The following is a 16,319-nucleotide window of genomic DNA, read 5'->3' on the forward strand; positions in this document are numbered from 1 at the left end:
TATAGATCAAATATCATGCACGTATGTAAATATAATAATATTCATATAATATTAATAATATTGATATTATATAATATGCAGAAATTGATTTTATATAAAAATTGTACAAAAATATTTACATATCCCAATAAAAGTAATTAATTACAAATATTTATTGCAATTTATTACATTCCTTTTTCATATGTGCATTGAATTTGAATTTTGATTTCTTTTATGCCGACAAATATGCATACAAATTTATTTTGTATTATTGTAATAGATAAATTAATTACTAATAATATAGAGATTGTTATACAAATAATATATAAAAAATATAATGGTCGTCTTACCTTTCAAATATAAGACTCTCGATACATCCAAAACAAAGGCCAAGTTTACTTTGACTCAATACTACCATCAACCGCTGACATGAAACATCTGCTCATTTTCTAGAACTTGGTTCTTTGCGCAGTTTCATTGATAAATTTTACTCTATAATAATAAATAATTTTTATGTTTACTTTTATTTAACTGATTATTTACTAATTTATATTAATATTTTTTCAATATTTTTACCATTAATGCCATGTACATATTAATACTTAAAAAATAATTATACAAATATTAAACAATTAATTAAATAAGTATTGAGTAATTCCTATTCTTATTACTTGTGTAATCTGCACATATTTTAAATTTTTCTATTACCTGAAATGTTAATTTATACTTCGTTTCCGTAGAATTAATTTGTATTCACAAAGAAAACTTTATAATGTGTTCCAAAAAATATATGAATTAAAATTTGGAAAGTCGAGTTTTAGAACGTGCGACTGACATTTGGATTTGATAGTTTTAGGATCGTATACCTTTACAGCCTATGAAAAACTTTCGGAAGATTAAGTTCGACATTTAACACATGATGTATAACCAGTGTACATACATATTTCCAGCATACACGTGCTTGGCAAGAAAAGTTGAAATCTAACCTTTAATTTATATCGAAGGTCTTTTAATTCTTTGTGGTGTATCGATAATTTATTTACGTAAATATATTTTAACAAAATCAGATCATTACAATGGCAATGCAAATTCCTACAAATGTGGATCCTGAACAAATTAAATCTGTATGTATTTGTTGTTGTATCATGCATTATTCCATAAAAGAACCGAATTAATCTTATATAAATAGATGATAAACGTGTTGATATTCGTTGATGTGAAGATAAAGGATTATAAATTTCATTATGTGAAAATAAAAATAAATTGTAAAGAATAAAAATTTAAATTATTGGAACTTTTATAATATTTCAGGTTCGAGATTTTGTGGCATCCTATAATAGATTGATAGAAACTTGTTTTATTGACTGTATAAATGAGTTTACTACACGAGATGTCCAAGCAAAGGAAGAAACTTGTGCTCTGAACTGCATGGAAAAATATTTGAAGATGAACCAAAGGATGTCACAACGTTTCGAAGAATTTCAAATGCTTGCTAATGAAAATGTACTTGCTGCTCAGAAAAAATTAAGCGAGGGTAAAAAGTCTTGAATGTTGTATCAATAAAGTATGTAAATTAATTATCTTTAATATTTTATTACCTTTGTTTATTGATTATTGATAAATAGGATTGTTATTAAAAAATTGGTAAGAAGATATCAAAGAATTAGGCTTAGAGTTTGTAAAATAAATAATGTTTTATAATAATAATTAATGAGATATATATTATGTGTAACGCTACAAATAAATTTTCATATAAATACATATGTATTATAAACAATATTAAATATGAAATGATTGATAGATTTATAAATATGTATATTAATTTGTTATCAATCTGGATAAAAATATTTAAGAAATATGTATATTTAAATAATTCTAATCACAGTTGAGAACAATGTAACAAATATTGAATATTTAATAATTTTATATATTAAAAAAGTAATAGATGAAAGCACCATATATATATATATGCATAAATAATTTATTTTAAGAAACAAATTAACAAACAATATTGTTTACTTTAACTTGATTTTGAATGATCAAAATCATGTAATTTTGTTTTCCCATGAATTTCAATATCCATACTATTTGAATCCCATTTGAAATGAGAAAATTGTGGTAATGCTTGCAGCGAATCTAAATTTGACATAGGGCTTATGATTTGTGAATCAAAACTTGTACTAGAAATTTGGTGTTCTTGATTACGCATTATTAATTCTGAATTAGGTGAATTTGGAGGAGTTCTCCTCAATCTCTTGTAACCAGAAAATCGATTAAATGATACTTGATCTACGCAAATAGCTTGTGTAGTATGTCGAGTTTTATACAAGATTGGACAACCTAAATCTCCTTTTAAACTTAAACTATACAAATTTGCAAGCCGACGAAGTTTTTCTCGCTCAGGCTGTCGCATAGGATGTAATCTAAGCTCGTTTTGTGTAGGATCTTGTAAAAATCTAGAAACTTTCTCATTGGCTGATGTAATAATCGAATATCCAGGTTTATTATCAACATGCCGACGACCAGCGCGGATTTCTCTTCCGCTGAGACCTTCCCGAATTCTTTGAATTCTTTTCCTATATGTTTTCCTTGTTTCAAGTGTTGTATGTTCAAAATTTCCATGTATTATCATTTGGAATGATAAGTCAGTATTAACTTTATCTTCATTAGTACTTTCTCCATCATCCCACCAACTTGGTTCACCAATCCAATCAGACTGTTCATCATCTCCTAAAGATAAAGTAATCAATTAATTATAGTTTCTGTTACATATATCAATCAGTTAATACCTTCACGATCTTCATCATTTGTGATAAGTCCAGTTTCTGAATCACTAGATGAAATACTTGAACTAGATATTCTTGAGCAATCAATCCCATCTTCAGTTTGCATTTTGATGTGATTTTTTGATTTTGTATTTCTATTTGGTTTTAGTGATCTCATATCACAATCTGTAGATCGTTCTCTACAAGACCTCTTACGTTTCCCACACCTACAATAAAAAATTATTTTGGAATTAATTAATAATCTGTAATACTAAATGTAATCTCTTATTATTGTATAATATTTTCTTATATTGTTATGATATATATTACCATATTGTTCCATATCTACTTTTACAATCACTTCGAAGAATTCTCTTTTTATTTGCAAGTGTTGCTGACATTGCAACAGTCTGAGAAGTTGAAGGATTAGACTCAGAATCAATAGCCATTCTTTTAAATTTTCGTTTACGTCGTGGATTTACTCTAGGTACAAAATTCTCATTAACTGAATCACTTTCAATGTTACTAGCATTATTTGAATTAGAAAAACGTGCAAATCTTTTTGTTTGATTAGTTTCATCACTATCAGATTGATATTTAGAGACAGTATTAGTTTTTGGAATATGGATGTCACAAATAGAAGATGAACTGTCATCTGATTGTTTATTCATATGAAGTGATGCTGAAATAAAAAATAATTATTTAAAGATTATTTTCCAAATTCTTTAATTGTTTTTCAAGTGTTAAAAATTACTTTTCAAAGATTTATAAAATTTGACTTCTTTGAGCAATGAAATATGGTTTCTATAAACACAATCTTGATAACAATCTTCTGTCTGCCTTGTAGAAGTAGACTGGAACTGATTTCATAGACATGTGATTAGAATATATGCGCTTGAACTTATTTTAGTCTTTATTTGAGATACATTTACATAACATATTAACTCACGAAGTATTCAAATAATTTCATAGAAAACAAATTTTGTTGTTTTATGTTTTTATTGCTTTATACTTACGAATATTGCCCGTGGAACGGGCCCTTCTCCTAATACCCCATCTACGTCTTACATTTGCACTATTATTGCTTTCTTCTAATGCCAAAGTTAAATCATGCACAAGTGCCTCCATTTTTACTCTTAAATCCGCTGGTACAGCTTTCAAAACACGCTCCATTTGAAGGATATGTTTGTTTCTAACAATGAATAATAATAAATATGATATATAATATAGTTTAGAAAATTGTAACAGTATTAAAAAATTGTTATGTAATAAATTTTAATTGAACTATCCTATTAAATTATTAAATAATATTAAAGATATAAAATCATCTAATCTATTATACTATTTAATTATAATTGCATAATTATATATAAATAACAATACATATCTATTATATCTATTAATTTCTATATGCTAACTTCATATATAATTGATAAGTATCTATAAGATAACAAATATATATTATTTAAAAATTAATTCGAATATACTGTACAATATTTACTTTTTTTAAATAAGTTTATCTTGTACATATTTTGTTTACTATTTTACTGATAACAAATTTTAATGAAATATATATTAAGATTTAAAATCTTCATCTCATTACTAAGAAGATTTGATTATCAAGAGTAAATTGGTAGCTGTAGAAGAAATTTGGAATACGTCGTCTTTTAATCAGTCACAAGATAAAAAAATGCCACTTCTATGCTTACCTTGTATATATAATAGCGGAAGGTGTAAATTTTCCTTAGATTGATAACATTGTGGAGCAATGTTTTCGTTAGTTAGCAATGAAAAAAAGGAAACAAATGATAGAAATCTGTGAATTACAAAAGTGTCTTCACTTTGTGCCACAGATCCTCACTATCTTCTTTATTTTGGTATGGTGTGAAGCCGTATTTGTAAGGTATGATATATGTGTCCCCACAAGAAATAATTTGGTCATGGTTCAACTAACATATCACCGGTATGTTCTAAAACTAAACGGTTTTTAACATGTTACATTTTATATATATTTTATATATATATACACAAATAAAGGTGATAACAAAAGTACTCGTACATTATTTATTAATATTAAATCAAACATATAAATATTAAATAATTCACGAGTCATTCTTATGTACATCATACGTAAAATACCGAACTATATAAGTTACGAAATGATTCGTTACTTAAATAAATTTTATGTCATAATTCTGTTATCAAAGTAATTTCAATTATAAATAATTTAGAATTATTCATAAGACACCACATTGAAAATTATGCGCATTGTAAATTCGCCTTCTGCATATTTTTTTCGGCCATTTCCGGTTGTGTGTTTTATGGACGCTTCGTGTCTGTTCAAGGATTTTGTCGTTTTTCATTCGAGCCAGTTCAAACCGTATTTACGGAAATTAAATAATTTTTGCTGCAGTAAAAGTTTCTTGGATCAATTCGGAGTATGAGTGTGATGTGCTAGCGTAATGAGGAACTGCTGGAAATCGTATCAAGAAAAATCCTGGCGGTTGTGTAAATAGCGCGTAGTGGTGTCTGCGCGTATGTTATGCGCACTCGCAGTCAGATGAGCGCGGGATTGCTGTATCCAGACGCGAGGGGACTGTAGTACAATTGCTTATATTTTAAAACGTTTGATGGAGTCTTTTATGAAGTGACAAATAACAGAAAATCAACGTTTTTCACGCATAGGTTGTTAAAGTACATAAGATCGGTGTTTGGTCCCAAAGGGGCCATACAATGGACGGTATTAATGTGAATGGCGGGAATGCCGATGGGGCGCGCGAGGATCCTAACCTAGAAGCTGATAGTGTGCCGAATCTACAAGAGACGCAAGTTAAAGTGGATACTTCTAAAATGGATGGGCAGGACGTGAACGGCGACATTAGGAACTTGCCGAAAAAGGGTATGGAAATCAATGTTAGAAGAGAGCTACGTAAGTTCAAGGCAAATTCAACTAGTACCATTGAAAGTGATTCAACATTAAATACAAAAGGACGCAAACGGAAGCTATCGGAACTGGACGATCTTAGCTCAGAGGAATCTATGGAATTCAATGGTTTTGATATACAAGGGGATAACGAAGTGGAGCCAGCAAGTCATATTTTGAAGAAATTAATTGGGATTGGTAATTATTGTTATGGTCTATTCAAGATGCAAGCCTACATGCTTGCCAGCAAATGTCATATCATGAGAGTGAAAAACTATGCCAATGACTTACTGCACAAATATTATATGTCCACTTTTTTAAAATTTGGTTTTTTATATGCAGCAGATAGTTCTTGATTGTTGCTTTTTGCTGTATAAAAAATACATTTATATCTACTTCATAAATTTGTTAAAAATAAAATTTTTATTTATGGTATTTAATGTACACAGAGATAGTTTCAACAACCATGATCCACTTTTGTCATTTTATGTTTTTGAAAGGGATCAATGCACAGTTACAACCAATTTTATAATGCTATTGGTATAGATAAATATATTGCAAGAAGTATTTATTTAATTATAAAATACCATTGAATTTTTAAAACAGATTTTCTTGTAATTGCTAAAAATGAGCATACAATATTTATGTAGTAAGCTATTGATGTTATGCTTAGAACAGATCATTATTTTTATAAACGCATGTTCTTTAAGAAGTAATCATTTGAATTAATTTTTAAATAAATATATTTGAAATCTTAATCAAACATATTTATGTTAATAATATTCAATTATGTACACAAAGAATTTATAATGAAAAAATTAGGTGGCATTAATATAATTTATTGTAGCTGAAGCTGAAGTAGCAGAGGCACAATTGGCAAAACGGTTTAGATATAGTATAAGGAAGAATTTTGATCCAAAAAAAGATGATGAAGATTCGGATGATAACAGAATGCATGATAGTGAACATGTATTAGATGTAGATAAAGTAAAGAAGGAGAAGGAATCCGATAAATCAGAAACAGAATCACTTGGAATGCCAAATACTGTAGAATCAGAAACAGAAGTACAAAAAACAGATGACACTTCCCTTAAGTCAACAAATTCATCATCTGCAGCCAGTAGTCCAGCAACATCAGTAAAATCTAAAGGTTATCATTTATTACGTGGAGTTAGTCCAGGAAGTACTGGGAAACAAAAAGTACCAAGTGATATATCAAATCCAGCATTCAAAGAGCCTTTTAAGTATGGTTGGAAACGAGAATTGGTATTCAGAGCAAGTAATGATTCTAATCTTAAAAGAATGGCTGATATCTATTATTATACACCAAAGGGCAAAAAGGTTAGAAGTTTCAGAGAAGTTGCAGAATTTCGTAAGTATAGTTTTGTATACTAATAATAATATAATATAAGTAATAATTATAGTAACATGATATGTTTCTTTTCAGTTAATACAAAAGAGTTAACTATTGATAATTTTACTTTCCTAAAAGAACCAATTGGTCTTGATGATCCGGATAAAGAGGTTATTCGAGACGCAAAAAGAATGAGGGTAAATAACTTGCTTTATATGTATTTTAATATACGTTATATTTATTAAAATCGTATAAAATGTTAATTGTAATTTGAAAATAGGGGCCTGGAATATCAGCTACTCCACCAAGAAAGAGTATAGGGTATAAGAGAGGTACACCTGGTAAAAAGGTTATAGAAGAACCTGCATCAGTGCCTGCTCCAGTGGCTACAAAAGCTGCTACCAAATCACCAAAAGCTGCATCAACAGGATTTAAGGTGAAAGTGTCTGCAAAGAAAACTCCACACATAAGTATGCATTAATATCAATATGAAATTTTTATTTGTATTTTGTTAAATAATTACTACATTATTTTACTGAAATTGTTTTGTGCAATTAATGTCTTTATCAAGTAAAAAATTCACATTTCACTTCTAATTACCGTATATAGGATAACTTTATTTATCTTTGGTATCTGAAATTTTTTGCTTAATATTTATGTTAAATTTTGAAACTTCTAAATTATACAGTAGCGGACAAAAGTTTAAGACGATGATTTGTAAACCGGATTACAAACATCTTATACGCATATTGTTCTTCTATTCGGTTTGTCTCTTTGGAATAACGTAGCTGTATGTTTGACCTTCGTAACCTCAGACAGTCAGTTGTTAAATACAAACAATGTAGGAGTTACAACAGTTAGTTACCGCCTAGCACTTGGAAACAGTGGACATTAGTTTAAGACGATCTGTGTAAAACGTGAGTACGAGTACAGTTTTTGAACATTTTGATTCTGGAATGTCAAAATCATTGTTTAGTGTACCTTTTATTGCTTAAAATTCATTTAAGTAGGAACAGACTATGGGTAAATCAAAGAATTTACTTGAAAACGAAAGGGAACAAATCGTAAGGCTGCGAAAGCAAAGTAAAACCTTCACCGAAATAGCAAATATAGTGAACAGGTCAGAAACAGCTTGTAAACAAGCTTGGTATAAATGTTTAAAGACAGGCATGTATTGCGATCAACCGAAAAACGGAAGACCACGGAAAACAACACCGAAAATGGATCGCCGGATTCATCGATTGAGCGAAAAGGATCGTTTTCGTAGTGCAAATAATATTGCTGCGGAGATAAACTATGAAAACGATACACAAATTAGTGCTAGAACTGTTAGGAGAAGATTAGAAGACTTTAACTTAAGAGGACGAAAACCCCAAAAGAAACCACTGCTGAGTTCTAGGAATCGAAAAAGACGACTTGCATTTGCTAAAGCTCATAAGCATTGGACAAGTGAAGATTGGCAAAAGGTATTGTTTTCTGACGAATCGAAATTCAATCGCGTCTGTTCTGACGGGATACGGTACGTTAGACGTCGAATTGGCGAAAGTTTGAAAACACAGTGCGTTTTAAAAACTCTTAAACATGGTGGTGGCAACGTTATGGTGTGGGCGTGTTTTTCTCGAAGCGGCCCTGGTCCGATATGTCGTATCAATGGAATTATGGACCGTTTTCAATACAAGGACATACTCAAGAACACAATGTTACCTTTTGCACGCAACAATATGAGTGATGATTTTATTTTTCAAAATGATAATGATCCGAAGCACACGGCTCGGGTTGTGAAACAGTTTTTTCAAGAAGAAAATATCACCGTGCTGCCGTGGCCGTCGCAATCACCAGACATTAACCCAATCGAGAATTTGTGAAGCATCATAAAAAAGACAGTACAAGGTTATAAACCGAAAAATTTAAATGAACTTTACTCTACGATTGAAACAGCCTGGAATAATATTACGGTAGATTAATATAAAAAATTAATAGATTCTATGCCAAGAAGATGTACCGAAGGGATAAGAAATAACGGATATTGAACAAAATATTGAATTTAAACAAAAATTGTGTATATTTTTTAACCAAAAATTAATATTTTTTGTATAGTCTTAAACTTTTGACCGACGAAATATTATACAGATTTCGTTCCTTTTTTATAACTTAGCTATTGAGCAAAATATCAAAATGAAATTTTTTTTCTAAGTGTACAAACAAATGTACAATTAGTTAATACCAAAAGTAGAACACCGTATTTATATTTTTTATGGAAAGTAAATCAATTATTTATTTCTTCCATTTCGTCTTAAACTTTTGTCCGCTACTGTATGTTCCAGTTTTATTTAGTAATTTATTCCACTGAGGAATATATATATATATATATATATATATATATATATATATGTATAATATGAGTAGAATATATATAAGTAGAAGTTTCTACATATAATTTTTAAGATAAATTATTATTTTCACAAAAATTTTTGTTCAAATATGCATAGCAGAAATAAAGTCACCTTCTCAAGAAAGGGAGATACTTCCACCTCAAAGAACAACAAGTACAAGAAGAAGTCAGCTACCTGTAGAAAAACCACCACCTCCTAAACCAAAAAGACAATTAACGTGAGTACCTGATGTTTTAATTATTTTATTATAGTATTCAATTGTAATTAGTTTGCAATATTTAAGGGTATCCTAAATGCTTAATAATTAAATGTGATAATAATCATATTTAATATGCTTTAAAAAGGCCCAATGAAAAGTTTACAGCATGTGCACCTTTAAATTTTTTCATGAAAATAGTTTCTTAGAATTTTATTATATATTAGATATATAATGTACAATGTATAAAGATATATTCAACATTTTATATAAAATTGCACCATTACAATTTTTATAGTAATTATTATTGAACAATTAATGCATTTGTTTTATTATCAAATTTCATATTTTCTAATTATTCTAATTATCTAAAACTTTCCTTAATAATTGTAGTAAATGTTCTTCTTCAATGAAGAAATGTTAAAAGAGAAAGTTTTACATTTTGCATTGTAAATTAAAAAATACATTAGAGCACATATTGATGATTAAAGTGCATGCTGTATAGTAAATATATGTAATTACAGAGTTCAAAATTTTATTTTGAAATAGTTCAAACTTTTCCTTCTATTTTTTTCATAACTGTATGTCCTCCTTTATCCTTTTGATCCCTAAATCCCTTACTTAAATTACTTGTTTTATTCCTAACCCCTTTCCCCAATCAACGCACATCTTACAGGCCCAAAGTTCAAGAACCATGCAGTATAAGATGCTCAACCAGTATGGGGTTGATACCAAGCTTACAATGTCGTGTGTGTCTCTGTTTATATCATCCTGAGTGTGTTGGTGGTATAGAGTTTGCAGGAAGTGACAATTATGTTTGCAAGGTAGGTTTTTTTTGTAACAAAAGATATATTTTTGTAAATTTATTTTAACTTATTAAACAATTTTCATATTAATATTTCGTAATAATATTATTCTTTTATAGTATCATATGTAAACAGTATAATTTGTTTCCTAATTTTGAGATTCCTTTTTTAAATATCATACATATTTTGATATATTATTTTAAAAATTTATTTTTAGTACCCTACTTATGTTTTTATTAAATATATTTTAATAAATTAAATAAAAAATTTGAAATGCACGTTGGCTGACAGTAATGATATGTTAAATAAACAGTGTTAATTTTGTTGTAGAACTGCCAACAGGATACTAATGAATCTCATCAATCTCAAACGAATCCATCTTTAACACCTCCTCCACTGATACCAATCAGTATGCTAGGTGCACAAAATACAAAACCAAAACATCAAGTAAATCTAAGCCCTCCAAAGCTTCAACGAATACCCAAATCTGATAATGCAGATTCACAATCGCGGAATGCTACTAAAGTTTCAAAAACATCCTCTGCATCATCACATTCTCCTTTAAATTCAGATAATAAAGAAAGCAGCTGGTTTGCTCAAACAGAAAACGAATTTTTACAAAGTCATGATGGAATTTTACCAAAACCGGCCCAGAATATTGCTCTAATGGGGGGCAAGAGATATATTGTTGTACCAAAAAATAATGCTATGGCTGTTCAGCCAGCTATAACTGTGAAACCTGATAAAATTGGTGATAAACCTCCTATACTTCAGGATGGTACACTTACGGATATATCAAACGCTGTTGATAATTCTATATCCACAAAAGCACGTACTTCTTTAACAACAAAATTTGTCGAAAAAGATGCTTTTGATAAATCAATTGATAAAGATATGTCAAAAGATACATCGCATATAGGACTTCCACCAGGTTCCATAATGGAGAAAACCAATGAAACGTGCACTAGTAATGATAGAACTGATATATTGACTGCAACTATATCACAAAATGACTTATCTAGTACAACAGATCTTGCAATAGAAAGTAAGAAATCAGAAAATTGTAACACAATTGAAAAGAAGAGTATAGTAAAGAATTCAAATACATCTAACACAAAAGTAGATACACAACATTCTGTGACAAGTAGTTTGGGTACTGTTAAAATAAGCACCAAGTAAGTGTTTGTTTCTCAAACACACATATATTTGTTTTACTTCCTTTTTTTAAATATTTTCTCCAAATAAGTTAAGGCAACTCTCTTTTGAGGTTTTGGCAGTTGCTTTGTACATATTGTATTTACAAGATACACGTGTTTTTCAATGATTTTATATCATGTATATGTATATATATAAAGTATTTCATTTATTTGAATATTTTTATAAATTTTGTAGAATTACTTCTATAGAATGATTCTATAGAACTATAAAAAAATAATGCACGTAACTACATATCTTTTTCATGTAATATAAAATTTATACAAATAGTATTGTAAATGCAATATATACTGACGTTTATTATATTTGGAAATATAAAAGTTCGAGGTGGAAAATGAATTTGATTTTATCTTGTGATCGAAGCACACTGCCTTAGCTTCTTAGAAATGCGGCCAAATTTTCGAGACACGTGAAAAGTGAACAAAACAATCACATATCGTTGGTTCTTGCAGGTATTATGTAATTGTAGTATCAAAGTAAAAGTTTGTGTTTTAATTGAAAGCCTTTTCTAAAAATGTATGCAGCAAATTGGACAATACATCATTTACATTCATGCTACAATTACAAATACAGCTACTGATAAGTGCTTCAGTGGAAAAAATCTAATTCATTTTTACTTTTTATATTTACAGATATAAAGACATGTGCGAGCTGAAACACAAAAAAACTCTTAGTGCGTTTTCCCAAAAACGTCCGAAAATCCTTGTTCCTCATGATTTCCACCTCCTATTTATGTTTGTTTTTTTGTTACTATACCTCCATTCAATTTTAGAACGATAAATTTTCGACCTTTGAAAGGTTTTTCAGAGGCTTTTATTTACAATTAATTATTTTCCATTTAATATAGCTAGTATAAAATTATCGATTATTATTATTGTAAATCATTGGTCCTTCAAAAGCCTCTTTAAAAATCATAATATTCTTTTATTAAATAAAAGATTTCATCAATAGTGTAAAGTTTCTTTTTTTTTTAATTATAACCAACATCATACATATAAGAAACGATACCCTTATTATATAGGCCAGTTGTTTTAAAAGAAATCACCTAAAAATATTTTTATTTTAATACTTTCAGAAGAAAACAAAATCGGCAGGAGAAAGAACAACAGCAGCATTTTATGGATTCAGTGTGTGCTGGTTATCATGCATTGCTGCGCATATTTCAATACCTTAAGGTACAAGAATTACTTCGGGCTGCAAGAGTGTGTAAAATGTGGCGAGATTTGGCTGCGCATCCTTCTCTGTGGAAAACTGTACGAATGAAAAATAGTCAAGTAACAGATTGGGATGGCTTAGCAGATACATTACAGAGGCATGGTACTCAACATTTAGATCTTCGAAAAATGCTTGTAGCAGGCGAATCTGACAGCATTTGGGAGAAGTTTTTAGTAGTAATACCACGTGTAACTAGCCTTGTCAAACTAGAATTATGTAAATGTCCTGTGATGGTTGTTGAAGAAGTTATTAGAAGTTGCCCTCAGTTAGAAGTATTGAGTGCAATGTCGATAAAGTGTGACTCCCTAAATTTAGAGTCAGTTGGAAATCTTAAACGTTGCCAAGAATTAAGGCTTAAAGCAATCAGTGGTATGTCTTTAAAAGAAGACCTCACACCTCTACAACAACTAACGCAACTGACACAGTTGGTAAGTATAATTGCTTTTGTCTATATTTTGCTTTAATTTTATACTCTTCTTTCTTCTAATTATATTTTCAATATTTAAACCAAATTTATACTTTACAGAGCTTGACGTCAGTTAAAGAACTTGGAAAGAAGGGAATTAATATAATACAAGCATTAGTTAATTTGGAAACTCTAGAATTGGGTGAATGCTCAGATTTTCCAGATAAATTTGGAACTACAGTTTTAATAAAGTTACAAAAATTAGAACGTCTTAGGTTGGAAAAGGGTCAAGACTCATGTTGTACATTTGACATTTTGGAAGGTGTATCTAAGTTACAAAACTTAAGTCAAATGGAACTGGTCAATTTTGATGTTAAAAATGGCTTTGACAAATGTCTTGCAAACTGCAAGAATATTAAAAGGCTGTTAATTATACCAACGTACATATCTCAATCGGCAACGTCTAACAATATGGTGCTTGGAGGTGTTACTGAACTATCAAATAATTTGACGCATTTCGTATGGGGCGTTACACTTGAGTTACTTAGGGTTACAGAATTATTTATTGATCAATGTAATCTAATAATAAGTAAACAGATCACTGGCGATGCGATACCAGTACTAAAACCGGTACCCTGTCTAAAGTTAATCGAGAATGTCGAAGATGAAAATGACAATCAAAAAGGTACTTGTATGTACCTTTAAAATATGTGTATCCCCATTTATATTATATATAAAAAAATGTGAATGTGTTTTAGAATTAATTCTATATATTTTCTTTTATTTTTCAGGTGATGATAAACAGGAACCAAATGAAACAAATCCTCAAGTGGATATATTACCATTACCACAACTCCAAAAACTTTTATTGACTGCTTTGCCTAAAACGAGGGTTAAAATTTTGAAGATTCCTTTCCATGCTACATGGCGACAAAGCATTTCAGATACTGCTACACAATAGAAGAAAATGAAATAAAGTGTATGAATACATATACTAAAAAGGAAAGAAAAATACCTGATGTGAGAAAATTAAAAATTTTGTAAATTTGACTTCATGTCTGCACAATTTACTCCAATACTTGCGCATTGGATCAAAAGTAATTTAATATTAATATACTATGTGTTTTGTAGCCTTTAATTCCCCTTGAATAGTGTATTGATACACTCTACAGTAACCATGAATATTATTCTTCTCGAATCCTTTAGTGATAAAAACAGGGGACCACAAATGCATCACGTGCTATTTTAGCTGCAAAGCAAAAATTCATGAGAGGCTGGTATCCTTGTGGAAATAATTAAAAAAATTATGAAAGTCTCAATATTTGTAGATTACAGTACTTGGAATGTATGCTCGCAAATTATTTGGTATACTGTAATGTGTATCCACGATGAACAGAATTGTCTGAATTATAGAGAAAGAGAATCATAAATGTTTAAAATAATTATATGAGACTAAGATTTATGAAAATATCGCGCACATTTATGAAGGGGATAAAGTGTATTATTTTCGGTTTTTACAACGTGTAGAACTTTTATGACATACACGATCCATTGAGTCAAAACAAATTGTAGTTTTAATTTCGTGGTATAAAAAGAATTTCGATAAGTTTCTAATGAAGTAGCAGTAAAAGAGGAAATCATGTTGTCTATAAGGCTCTATTTAGAGGTTAGGCTGTATAAATAACGGTATATATTATTAAATTATATAGTAATTGTATGTGTATCTTTAATATTTAAGATACGAGTTTTCCGCTGCAAAGAAATATTAAGCAGTTAATGGGCAAAGTTGTAGAATGTATAATATAATTTTGTATAACGCGTAATTAAATATAATCTAAAGACGTAGTGATTTATCTGTACAATTTACGCAATTACGATGAATTTCCTAACCAGGATATTTAAATTCTCTGCTGATTAATATAGATGTTTCTATCCCCATTCTTTCTCATTTGTTATTTTTCTGATAATATTTACGAAATGTATAGCAATTGAAAATTAAAGTTGGAAATTAAATTTTATATTCAGATAACAATAAACAAATGAGAAACATTTTTAATGCAAAAAGTTGCACATATAGTTTTAAGGTAATAAAAAATGTTATTTCGCGAGTAGTGATATTAGTAAATAAAATATTTCAATTACTGATATTAATTAATTGCACCAATTTGTTGTTCTTAAATAACTTATATACTTACTGTCCGTATTTTGATTGCTTTTGTAAAAAATTTACAATTAGTTCTCTTACTTTGCAGCGGAAAAATTCTATTGTTTTATTATGTTATTTTTAGTTGTACACAAATCGAATAATTTATAAATTTTAAGGGGGCCCTAAAAATATATTCTTAGTAAATGACTTAAATATATAAAAGAAAATATTTTTTACGTTAAATATAAAGTGTGAATATTATAAAATTAAATATAAGGATAAACATAATTGTGGCTGTTAGCCTTGATACAAGTATTACAAAGAATTTTATATCAAATTAATAAACGTTAAACTATTGGTAATATTTATCTTTTTCCAAATTAAATCATTTTCCAAATTTTTGTTTCATTTATCACATATTTTAATTTGTTTATCTATTAAATTTAATTATTTCCTTTCTATTGCCCATCTTTCAATGACTTCACAAAATTTAACATTCTTGCTATCTTACATATAGTATATGTACTAAGCATTTGTGATTCTTTTATTATGAATAATGTGCCTACATTTATAAATATAGATAGAAAGATAAAGTAGGAACTAAATCGTTATTTTATGTTTGTAAATAATTATCTCACCTATGTTTTTGGATCCTCCTTAATAATAATTTTATAAATATAAAGGCAATATAAATTTATTCTTAATATTCAAATCATTTGTTTATTTCCATACTTTGTACAATACAAATCTTATACTAAAACGAAACTTGTGTTATTTATGCTTTATGTACTATTTCACTCTAATTTATTATGTAATTTTGGGGGAAACGTACAAAAAATAAGGAAGATACTTAAATTTATATATAAGTATACGTATATGTGTACTTTCGGAATGTAAACATATGCGTGTTTAAAAAGATAT

At 28.8% G+C, this 16,319-nt stretch overlaps 3 protein-coding genes across 11 annotated transcripts; 2 read left to right on the forward strand and 1 right to left on the reverse strand.

The window, feature by feature from the left end:
- The first annotated feature begins 900 nt into the window (after positions 1-900).
- On the forward strand, positions 901-1,566 carry LOC132908936 (mitochondrial import inner membrane translocase subunit Tim9). The gene is made up of 2 exons (XM_060963400.1): positions 901-1,103; positions 1,291-1,566. The coding sequence occupies exons 1-2, from the start codon at positions 1,056-1,058 to the stop codon at positions 1,525-1,527; spliced, it is 285 nt and encodes a 94-aa protein (XP_060819383.1). The 5' UTR covers positions 901-1,055; the 3' UTR covers positions 1,528-1,566.
- Positions 1,567-1,936: 370 nt separating this feature from the next.
- Positions 1,937-4,691, reverse strand: LOC132908932 (G patch domain-containing protein 2-like). Of its 3 annotated transcripts, none has more exons than XM_060963395.1 (5): positions 4,454-4,691; positions 3,761-3,936; positions 3,075-3,426; positions 2,769-2,971; positions 1,937-2,709 (listed from the first exon to the last, which is right to left on the reverse strand). In XM_060963395.1, exons 2-5 carry the CDS (start codon positions 3,915-3,917, stop codon positions 2,000-2,002), a joined length of 1,422 nt encoding a protein of 473 aa, XP_060819378.1. In that variant the 5' UTR covers positions 3,918-3,936; positions 4,454-4,691; the 3' UTR covers positions 1,937-1,999. The 3 variants fall into 3 exon arrangements, with proteins under 3 accessions (XP_060819378.1, XP_060819380.1, XP_060819379.1); XM_060963397.1 differs by lacking the exon at positions 4,454-4,691 and adding an exon at positions 3,499-3,604 and having other exon boundaries at positions 3,761-3,896; XM_060963396.1 differs by lacking the exon at positions 4,454-4,691 and having other exon boundaries at positions 3,499-3,891.
- Positions 4,692-5,029: 338 nt separating this feature from the next.
- On the forward strand, positions 5,030-16,163 carry LOC132908927 (uncharacterized). Of its 7 annotated transcripts, none has more exons than XM_060963383.1 (11): positions 5,030-5,345; positions 5,430-5,865; positions 6,515-7,039; positions 7,115-7,218; positions 7,302-7,491; positions 9,511-9,631; positions 10,287-10,434; positions 10,747-11,591; positions 12,707-13,274; positions 13,373-13,943; positions 14,044-16,163. In XM_060963383.1, exons 2-11 carry the CDS (start codon positions 5,478-5,480, stop codon positions 14,211-14,213), a joined length of 3,630 nt encoding a protein of 1,209 aa, XP_060819366.1. In that variant the 5' UTR covers positions 5,030-5,345; positions 5,430-5,477; the 3' UTR covers positions 14,214-16,163. The 7 variants fall into 7 exon arrangements, with proteins under 7 accessions (XP_060819366.1, XP_060819367.1, XP_060819368.1 ...); XM_060963384.1 differs by having other exon boundaries at positions 5,030-5,342; XM_060963389.1 differs by having other exon boundaries at positions 5,031-5,643; positions 5,734-5,865.
- The last annotated feature ends 156 nt before the right edge of the window (positions 16,164-16,319 follow it).

Source organism: Bombus pascuorum, chromosome 7, assembly GCF_905332965.1.
Source record: "Bombus pascuorum chromosome 7, iyBomPasc1.1, whole genome shotgun sequence".
Taxonomy (NCBI): Eukaryota; Metazoa; Arthropoda; class Insecta; order Hymenoptera; family Apidae; genus Bombus; species Bombus pascuorum.

What these genes read in the sequence shown, in the direction of transcription:
- LOC132908932 (XM_060963395.1), bottom strand. Translation starts at nt 3,917, where the DNA reads ATGGAGCGTGTTTTGAAAGCTGTACCAGCGGATTTAAGAGTAAAAATG. An exon ending in AGTAGATATGGAACAATATG is followed by an intron (nt 2,972 to 3,074) that starts GTAATATATATC and finishes TTTTTATTGTAG; the next exon opens with GTGTGGGAAACGTAAGAGGT. An exon ending in AAATGATGAAGATCGTGAAG is followed by an intron (nt 2,710 to 2,768) that starts GTATTAACTGAT and finishes CTTTATCTTTAG; the next exon opens with GAGATGATGAACAGTCTGAT.
- LOC132908936 (XM_060963400.1), top strand. Translation starts at nt 1,056, where the DNA reads ATGGCAATGCAAATTCCTACAAATGTGGATCCTGAACAAATTAAATCT. An exon ending in ATCCTGAACAAATTAAATCT is followed by an intron (nt 1,104 to 1,290) that starts GTATGTATTTGT and finishes ATAATATTTCAG; the next exon opens with GTTCGAGATTTTGTGGCATC.
- LOC132908927 (XM_060963383.1), top strand. Translation starts at nt 5,478, where the DNA reads ATGGACGGTATTAATGTGAATGGCGGGAATGCCGATGGGGCGCGCGAG. An exon ending in AAAGAAAACTCCACACATAA is followed by an intron (nt 7,492 to 9,510) that starts GTATGCATTAAT and finishes AAATATGCATAG; the next exon opens with CAGAAATAAAGTCACCTTCT. An exon ending in GTGACAATTATGTTTGCAAG is followed by an intron (nt 10,435 to 10,746) that starts GTAGGTTTTTTT and finishes ATTTTGTTGTAG; the next exon opens with AACTGCCAACAGGATACTAA.